Source organism: Antrostomus carolinensis, unplaced genomic scaffold (genome assembly GCF_000700745.2).
Source record: "Antrostomus carolinensis isolate BGI_N321 unplaced genomic scaffold, ASM70074v2 scaffold1154, whole genome shotgun sequence".
In the NCBI taxonomy this organism is placed as follows: Eukaryota; Metazoa; Chordata; class Aves; order Caprimulgiformes; family Caprimulgidae; genus Antrostomus; species Antrostomus carolinensis.
The window spans coordinates 18,258-28,701 of NW_010308450.1; the positions used below are offsets into that span (position 1 = coordinate 18,258).

General features: G+C 35.9%; 1 protein-coding gene across 1 annotated transcript; it reads left to right on the top strand.

The window, feature by feature from the left end:
- Positions 1-253: 253 nt before the first annotated feature.
- PDZD8 (PDZ domain containing 8) lies at positions 254-4,575 on the top strand (the record flags this gene model as incomplete). Its single annotated transcript, XM_010165743.1, has 2 exons — positions 254-416; positions 2,381-4,575. Coding segments are annotated over 2 exons (2,358 nt in total), but the record flags the coding sequence as incomplete, so codon positions are not given.
- Positions 4,576-10,444: the final 5,869 nt, after the last annotated feature.

Sequence of the window (10,444 nt, forward strand, 5' to 3'; positions counted from 1 at the left end):
TGTACTGCTCTCTAGTTTTGGCATATTTGTCTCTTCAGAACTGGTGATGTTTGGTTCCATCTTTCTCCAAACGTGTAAACTGGATTTTCAGACAGTTAATCTATCATGTGATAGTCTGCTTAATGAAGTCAGTGGATGTCCTAATGTAATTTTTTAATAATATCTGTTGTATAATTTTATTTAAACAATCATTAGTAACCATGAATCCTTGCAATCAGCTTAATTGACGTACTATTAACTTCTTTCTCTCTAGGCAGAGCTAGTGAAAGGGAACCTGCAAAGCGTTGGGCTCACACTCCGCCTTGTGCAGTCCAAGGAAGAAGATGCAGGACACGTTGTCATTGAAACTGTGACTCCAAACTCGCCTGCTGCAGCTGCTGATCTACAGAGGGGAGACAGACTTCTCGCAATTGGCAGTGAGTAACGTGTCAGCCTTCAAAATATGTGTCGTCTTGCAAACTGGGAGGATGTGTCTCCTTATGGTTCAACTAGACTGCCTTTCTCAACAATTAGTTATTCCTGGCACTCATAATAAAAACTAATGTTTATGTATTTATGACCACTTAAGGTTATCATTCACTTGGTTTGTTTTCTTACATATTTACTCTTTCCTAGGTTAAAGCCAAAATAAATTTGAATAAACATTTGAATGTAAATATATTTTAACTGCTCTAATAGTGATACTGTGAGGTTCTCTACTTAGTTTCTTCCAGTGATGTTATAAAATGTGCTTAATTTACAAAGAAAATCATAACATTTTTCATCCTAGGCCTGCATACTCAGATTTGAACCTAAATGTACTAACTAGAGTATGGAAGGAGTAGTATAGACGTATTTTTGACTAACAGAGTAATGCCTGAAATGTCAAAATGACCCAAGATGATCTGCTGAGTATTTGGTATGACTATCAATTTTTGTCAGCTCCAACATGTAGGAGCCTAAGTATTATTTAGAAATCTGCTCTGAAGTTCTCATATTTTAAGGCTTTGGCCGAATTGTAACTGGCTGATAAGTGCTGCATTGAGGTGAAAAGTTACTCTTGACTTTTGTGGGGCAGGGCACTGTGATTTTATTTTTTTTTTAATTATTATTTTTTAAATAAAGATTCTGTTGAAATCCCTTGACATTATGGAGTGGATTGATACTAGTTTATATTCTAAAATTTTAAATTAGGCCATCTCCAGATGTAGCTGGAATACTTCTGTTTTATATGGACCCTGACACCAACAGAGAACTAGATCATAATCATAAACCATAATCAGAAACTGATACTGGAAGTCTTGCTGCTTTAAACTTGAGAATTGGAGGGGACCTACAGAGTATGGCAGTGGGCATTAACAAGAACAGTGGCTTATCAACTTAGTGGAAGGAGCAGATAGGAACCTGTGTGATCATTGAGAAATAATGCAGCATGTTCTATTCTACTGGATATTGTGGGACTAAATAAAACATGGAGTAGAAATCATAAGTAGCTTAGTTTAAAGTTCTTTAGGTTTATATACTGTCCATGGATTTGTAAGGACTAAAAAGGAGTGGAAATATCACTGTACATTAATAACATTGTAGAAATAAGTGTAGGTACCACTGATAAAATAGAATGTAAACTGAAATCACTCTAAGGGAAGTTAAGTTTATACCTGAGAGGATTTACAGACCAGAGCTTAACCACTACAATGAGTTACTATGTTTAGGTACTGCCTAAATCCTTGTTGCATTGCTCCAAAAGGGTTCTGAGTTGTTTTGAACAGACAATTCAATGATTGCTCTAGAACAAGGGAGAAGTCATTTTTACATGACCCCCTGCATGACTGTGTACTCATTAAGATATTTTAGCTTGCATGTAACTTGTTGAATCTTACCATAGGCTGGAGATACTGTCAGATAGCTCTGACAGTTTTGATGAGGAAGATGATTCAGTTCACTATTCAGCCACACTGAGAATGTAGCATCATGTCTATATTTTGTTAACATATTGGAACTTTTTTCTTTGTTTGCCTTTAAAGATACCCATTTCTTTTAAATCCTTTGTTAAATGCCTGCTGCTGGAAAGTCCAAAATTACAGTAAGACCAAGGTTAAAAATGTTAGTATACAAAATCATCATTACTGTATAACATTACAGCATTAATATCAAACAGCAAACTGGAGTACTTACGTTAGTGTCTTTTCCAGCTCCCAAAGTGATATTTTTGTATGAATAAAATGGAAAGGATCCATCTGCTACATTTCAGTTAAGCTCTTTGTCAGAATTTTTTTCACTCTGTTAGTGAACAACAGTATTACTACCACTATTAAAGATCTAAACATGCTTGTCGATTATTTTTGGTCCTTATAGATTGTTATAGTAGTTCAAACTTAACAATTTTTGTTTTTTTTAATAGGTGTTAAAATCACATCAACTGTCCAAGTGTTGAAGCTTATTAGACAGGCTGGGGACAGAGTTTTAGTCTTTTACGAACGGCCTGTTGGGTATAATCAGCATGGCTCGGCACTGCAGGATGGATTTGGACAATTGGAAGACACTGCTTTCCTGACACAGCCAGAAGATGACCAAGCTAGTTTATCAGCTGATGTTGATAACAGAGACTTTGATTCAGAATTTGAGGACTTAGCTTGTGAATCAGCCAGCCAAAAAGATGATCTACCAACCGCTCCCAGTCCCAAACATTCAGTAGTAATACTTGCTGCTAAACCACTTGGAACTATCTCTCCGATTCTGAATCGAAAACTACATTTAGGAAGTTATCAGACAACATCAAAAACACAACAAAAAGATGGAGCTAAAGTGGCAACACCCAAAACTGTTGAGGGCTCAGATGCAACACAGCAATCAGGTAAACAATCACAAGGATCCAGTATTAAGCCTCCTGTGCCACCTAGGCCACAAAGTAAGCTTATTTTACCTACTAGTGAAACCCAAAGTCTCTTAGAAACTGGAGGTGTATCTTGTGAAAAACCAGAGAGGCCACCTCCACCTGCAAATAACGGAGATAAATGTACAGAGAAGGTAGTAAAGAATAATGATCAAATAGAAGACCCAGTGGTATCAAAAATAATAACAGCACCAAAACAAGATACATTAAAAGATGGACTTTCAGAAAATGCACGTAGTTACAAAGATGGTGGAGATGATCATCAAACATGGGAATCACCAGAAATTCCTTATAAAATCCATCAAGGCCGATGGCCAAGGACAAGAACATCTTCCTGTCTGTTTGAAGTAGAAGGATACCATAAGTACCTTAATGTTGCACTGTGGTGCAGAGACCCTTTCAAAGCAGGTGGTTTTATCTGCTTAGGATATGCAAGCATAAAACTTGAAGAAATTGCTTTAGATTGTATAGCTACATCCTCAATGGAATATATTAGAACATTTAAACTGAGTGCTCCTACACCTAAAGCAGCAGTCACTAGAACAGCGTTGCGGAATTTGACAACCCATAAGGGGTTCAATGAAAAATTTTGTTATGGCGATGTGACTTTACACTTCAAATATTTAAAAGAAGGTGAAGGAGATGATTCAAACTTTCTCCTGGAGAAAGAAAGGGAATGTCACTTGGAAGAAGAAACTCGTGTACTTCAGAAAGAGGATCCTTACCTGGGACAAATTCTTACGGAGAACAAGCATAACTTTCAAGATACTCAGTTTCAGAATCCAACTTGGTGTGATTACTGCAAAAAGAAAGTGTGGACTAAAGCAGCTTCGCAGTGCATGCTCTGTGCTTACGTTTGCCATAAAAAATGTCAAGAAAAATGTCTAGCTGAGACACCCTTTTGTGTAGGAGCTGAAAAGCGACTTGATCGAACTGTGGGAGGTTGTAGAGCAGAAGGGCAGGAAGCTCCCCAAGCTGCATCCTCTCGTGTTGATTCAGAATCTAAATCTGTTAACAGAACTACAGGTTTGACCAGGCATATCATCAATACAAGCACCCGGTTGTTAAACCTTCGTCAAGTCCCCAAAGCTCGCCTTTCTGAGCAAGGAACAGAGGTGGTAGAACCTTCACCAAAGCACACACCAAACACTTCTGATAATGAAAGTAGCGATACTGAAATCAGTGGGCCAAGCAGTCCTTCAAAACGTGCAGCAGGTACTGGGATAAAGTTGGTCCGAAAGGAGGGCGGTCTAGATGACAGCGTCTTCATTGCAGTTAAGGAAATTGGACGTGATCTCTACAGAAGTTTACCCACAGGGGAGCGTTTTCAGAAATTAGAATTTATGTTGGATAAGCTGCAGAATGAAATAGACCAGGAGCTGGAAAATAATAATTCACTTGTTAAAGAAGAAAAAGAAACAACCGATGCAAGGAAAAAAGCCTTGATTTCTGCTGCGCTGGCTAAGTCGGGTGAAAGACTGCAGGCCCTTACGCTGCTGATGATCCACTACAGAGCAGGCATTGAGGATCTGGAGTCTTTGGAGAACATGTCATTAGAGCGGCAGTCCAAAAGAGCGACTAAAGACTCAGAGGAAACTAGTATAGCAGAAGAAATGGATAACGAAGATGCCAGTCTGATGGAGGCTCCAACATTCAACATCATGTCAGAAGAACCAGTTGTTCCACCTCAATCAGTAGACTGATATTTACGTATTCAGCCTTTGAAGGAACAGACTAAAAGAATACTTTGCACTTAGACACACACAAATGAAATTAAAACACTGGTATAACGTACACGTCCTGCTTCTCCACAGTTATTTGCCTGTGTAAGAGTATGGCTAATAATGGTTCTTCGCCAGCTACAGCACCATCATTTTGTTAAACTGGCTGGTTAAAGCTACATTTTGGGGTTTATATTGGAAATTTATTTTTAATAACTTATTTTTATTTTTTCTAATTATGTAACCTTACCATTTCACATCAATGTGTGTGGTGTCCTTAATGTATTACTTGCTCCCCCCTTCTCCCCCCTCCCCTTTTTTTTTTTCTGTGAGCTAGTGTTTTCAACAGGAAACTAGCAGGATTTTCAAAATGTTTAGTTTCCATTGTATGATGAAAAAATTATAAGCTTGTTGCATGCCTAAGCTGATGACTGACACAGAAGTCACTGAGGGACCAGGCTTTAAAATGTTGATCACGGTTATTGTACGTCTTCTCGGTAGTTGTGTATTTTTTGCCAAACATATCATGAAAACAAAGGAAAGGTCTTTCATTTTGTCTGTTATTAATATTTACTAAAATTAACATTGCATATCATTTGTTTTCCATATTTTTGTTAAATACAAGAACTTTTCATAGTTTGTAATTAACATGAAATACAGTAATGCTATACTAAAAAAATCCTCCATAGAACTTTGGGCTATTGTATCCTGATTGAATAATACTAGATATCAAAGTATATGCCAGTATCTCATAATAATTTAATTGGGAATATTTCTGAGATAAGAGGCTAGTTGCCTCTTACAGAACAAAATCATATATTTAAGTGGTGTTGTATTATCTGATAACCTGATAAAGGAAAATTGTTCTTCACAAGAGTTGGAGGTTTCACTGCATTCTGTGAAAAAGCATGTAATGATGGTTTAAGTAATTAAAAAAAATAATATTTTGCTAAAGACTCTATCATTTCAGAAAGCTTAAGGTACAAAATAGCTAAACATGTTCTCTCAACACTTTAGAGTAATCATATAGTGGTAAGTAGCATTCAGCTCCTCAGACAGCAGAGACAAGTCTGAGCAGAAGAATCAACTTGGTCAGAAAAATGTCCTATAGTGTATATAACATGTTTTATTTGAGTCAAAATAAGTGAATCCAGTAGAGATGAGGAAGAATTTCAGCCAGCAGCTTTTGAAAAGAACTATCTGGTCTTGTGCTATGTGTAAACTGTGGATCTTAGCATCACCCGCCTAGGGCTGTTCTTATTTCCTGTAAACATGTCTCTGTTTCATCTTCTGTGTATAGAAATGTTGTATAAAATACCATCTTTATTTTAGGTACTGTGTTAGGTACTGGTGTCATTATGACTGGTAGTAGGAAAAAAAAAATAATGCCTTTGTGGAAGTGGAGTTGAATCTGAGATGGTAAAAAACTCATTGAAATTTTCCGGCAGTCTGTAATGTACCTCTCCATTAAATTTGCTTCTCAGTTTATTTTGTGATGGGCAAAATTAAGAAGCACTGATTTTCACGGATGGAAAAGCATACTTGTACTTCTGAACAAAATGCTTACTTCCACTCATGCAACTACTTGCACTTTTTTGTGAGTTCTGGGCAGTTGATACTTAGTTGATGTATGGAAAACACTATCCATGCTAAAATAGGCATGTGACACACTTCTGAAATTAAGCTTCAGCAAATAATAGCACAAAATTAGCTTCCCATATTGACTAAAAGTTATTTAACCTATACTTGCTTGAGATGCATATTAAGACTTCCCCACTCCATTTTCTCAGTGGCTTAACATTGGTGGTGATCTGCATTCAATCTCCATCACTGTTTGCTCTTACGGTCTACTATAGAGGTTTTGAAATATATCCAGGTACTTCATTTAAACCCTGGTACACATGAAGGAGCTGTGAAAACAATGCAAATACTGATTTCAAAAACACATTCATGGTTTTAAATTGACTTGTGTAATACAGTGGGTAAGAAAAGCTGGATATAGTTTTCCTCGTATAGTATTGCTAATGATGATTGTAAGAGATAAATTAAACTTAGTGCAATATTTTTAAATATGCCGAATGGGAAAAGGGCAAAATAGTTGTATTTTAGTGATAAGAAGGAAAACATAAATTCCTATCTGGCATTAATTACAATAAACGGTGAGTCTTGAGGGGGAAATTGTAATACTACATTCCTGATGTAATCTTTGCTTCATGCTTGACTGTAAATAGCTGAAAATAAAGAATACCACAGAAAACAAGAATATCTTGACTTAATGATATCTGAATAGGTGGCAGCTACACACATTTTGCAGATGATCTGCCTAGTATGATTTTGTTGGCTATTATTTTATCATGAAAATAAGCTTTAATAAAATAGTTTTGCTAAATTATCAACTTTTGCATTGTGTTAATATTTTTTTTAAACATTTGCATTGCAGTATTTTAGCATCTAGAGTCACTGCTTCAAGGAAAGATCTTTGGGAGAAAAACACATTTGCACTAAATAGAACTTGTGATTGTTGGATTAATTGGGCTTTTGTGCATTCATTCTATTTGCATATGTATTTCTTTGTCTACACAGTTTAATGGTAGACATGGATTTATTTGAAAATGGTGATTTCAGTTGATTCTTTGTGTAGCTAGAAAAACCTTATCAAATGCTAAGGATATTTGTGGGGGGTTTTTTTGAGATCTCCAAGCACTGCACAAATAACAACTGAATTGGTGACAGTGACTACCACAGAGTTACATGAGGGGAAAAAATTGTCCAAGCAAAATTCTTCTGACTTGCCGTGTCCTTCAGAAAATGTTAATAGATAATAACTAAGTAAATCCTTACTGTTTACTAGCTCATTTTTATCTAATCAGTTTTTCCTTGTATTTCCCCTGTCCTTGGGTTTTTTCCCTCAAATTTGAAATAAAAGATATATGGAAGTTTACAACTACAGAGGAGGGCTAAGTGGTGGGAGCAAATGAACTAAATCACTTTATCACACTTAAATTGACACAGATCAAAATATACAAAATATGAAATAACCCAAATAATTCCAGGACAGAATGGGGGTTTTTTGTGTATTTTCTGCAGCTGTCAGCAAGAAGGGTTTGTGTGTGATTACTTATTCCTCCATGGCACAGAAAATCCAAAATGCAGAACTATAGCTAGATATTTCTTTTTGGGGAAAAGGCAGTGCAGAGAGCCCAGACATGGGTGTCTGTGTGGCGCTTGTCTTCTAACTTCTGGTGGACCAGGAGCTGAGCAAGAGTGTGGAGGAGCCAGACTGAGCAAACCATGGTAAGATGCTGGTCCATGAGGCCCCAGTTCCATCCTCTGCAGAAGAGGAATGTAATAAACTAATCTGTCCTTGGACCTCCTTCTTATACTCATTTTGTGTTGCAGATTAATGTGAATTCTCCCCTAATTTTGGTGTGTTCAGAAGTACAAAACCAAACCATGAAGTAACCCATTCTATGCTTTTTTTTAAAAAAAAAAAACCACCCATGTATAAGTTACTATATTTGGGTTATTTATACTTGTGAATTTAAGCAATACCTTGGTTAATCAGCTAGCAAATGAATGAACATGTCATGTGGTAATTTGGAGTTCTAACACTAGTATATTAATTTCAAATTTAATTGGATTAACAGAAGAGCTCAGTGAAGCTAAGTAGAACAACCTCTTGGGGCAAAGTTTCAAGTCTCCAAATGATCTACAACGTTAAAATCTGAACCCAGTGTAAATAATGATCAATCTGCAGAATTGTTACTCCTTCAGGGGCAGTGAAGTACTCGACATAAGACAGAATCTTGGTTTGTGCTGTATTAATGGCTTTCTCCAAACACTTCTCAGCTTTGAAGGATGGATTTCCTTCTGTTACATATTTAAAAGAATGCAATGGGAAATATACCACTACAAAAATCTGTAAGGGGATTTTTTTTAAAATCAACCATAGGACCTATTGCTTGGCCTCACACCATTTAAGCCTCTTAGAGTGTTTTCTCAGAATCTTCACCCTTTTTAAAGAACATACAAGGGTGTCCCCTGCTACTGCATGTTTTGGCCTTAACTATTTCCCAAAAGTTAAATCTCAGACCAGCAGCCACATGACAGACTGATTTTAGAATCTATCCCAGTTATTTAAACTTAAGTTGTGTGTATTTATGACCTGGGGTGAAAATTTGTGTCCTGAGTTACAAGTGGACTAGAATCCAGGAGTGCTTTCCTATACTTATATACTATTCTATACTTTCCTATACTATGTATTTTCCAAATACTAAAGTATTTGTTGGCTTTACCCCCTCCACCCCCCACCCCAGGATACAGCAAAATAATGCATAAGGTAAATCATGAGGGGATTCTTTCTTTTATTATTATTTTTACTTTATTACAATAGATTATGAACTTTCAGATAACTTTAATATGGTCTGAATGCATAATTATTGACAAAGCAATACTTGAAATTGGATCACTATATTTTTTTTCATATTTTCTGACCATAGTATATATACACTTTACAAAACTATAATGTAAACATAGTATCTATGCTGTAGTACATAAAACATCTGCCAATGACATGAAAGAAGGCACATAAAGATTTTCATTTCAAAAATGAAAAGACACACCATGGTTGATAAGGATTGGTTTAAAACGCTTTCTTTCCAAGTCTGATTTTTCTCAGTGCAGATAGGGACTGCCTAATCCAGTGCTTTATCTGTATTAAACTGTGTCCCCAAATGTTGAGATATTGGCAACAAACTGTTCACTTTTTTCCATTATTTTTATCAAAGTTGATATTTTAACTATTTTTTTTAAATAAATGCATATTGAATCATTCTGTGATTCTGTGAATTTCTAGATGTGTATGGAAATGCATGTAAAAGTTTTTTGGTTGAACTGCTGAAATTATCAGCTTGCTTTCAGTACATGCTGAGGCTAAATACTGTGATACTGCAGCTTTTCTTAACCAGTCACTTAAGATGCATCCAAAATAAAATTGAGATATGTTAAGAATAAGATATTAAAAAGAATATAAAAAGTATCTTCATGCTTTTCTTACTCCCTTTGAGGGAAAAGAACTGCACATTCACACCTACTTGTTCACCTGGTGCTGTGTTTTGGGCCTTCGTATTGCACAACTAGTTAACTAATTAAAACCTCATTAAATAGTACTGACTAATTGCAATACACTGCTTTGTTTAAAATACTGTTTTCCCCAGCGTTCCATGAGCGGTCCAGGGAGAGCTTATTTTTTTAAATTTGCAAAGCAGTTGTGCCTTTGATTTTACTAATATATGACCTAAAATTGATCCAAAAAAAGGATAGTGATGTCCACACTCTGACTGCCAGAATCCAGCTCCCCTCAATGTACTTACAAGGGTACAATTAAAAAAGATGCAAATTGGACAGGTTTTCTTTGAGCTTTGCTTTTTCCAACCCCCCCTTCCAATTAGATAAGAAAGACCCGAGCTTGTGGCAGTAACTCATGACTCCAAACAAAATAGGAAATACCATGTGCCAGTGAATTGACTTAAAAAAACAGATAGTGAAAATTCACATTTATACAGATTTATACTACACATTTAATAAAAAATATAGTGTAATATTCAATAAAATTAAATACACAAAATAAAGATTAACACTATACAAATCCTCTGTAAAAGCTTTTCTCTTCTTTATAAGGCAGTTAGCAGTCTGCTTGGTAACCATGGGTGACAAATAATATACCTTTGGGGTTTTTTTTTACCATTTCACTATTAAACATACAATACAACTAAAACCTATTTCTGGATGAGCTGTTTCACATGAAACACTTGCATTGTATACACCAAAATATGTTATATGGCTTTTTGTG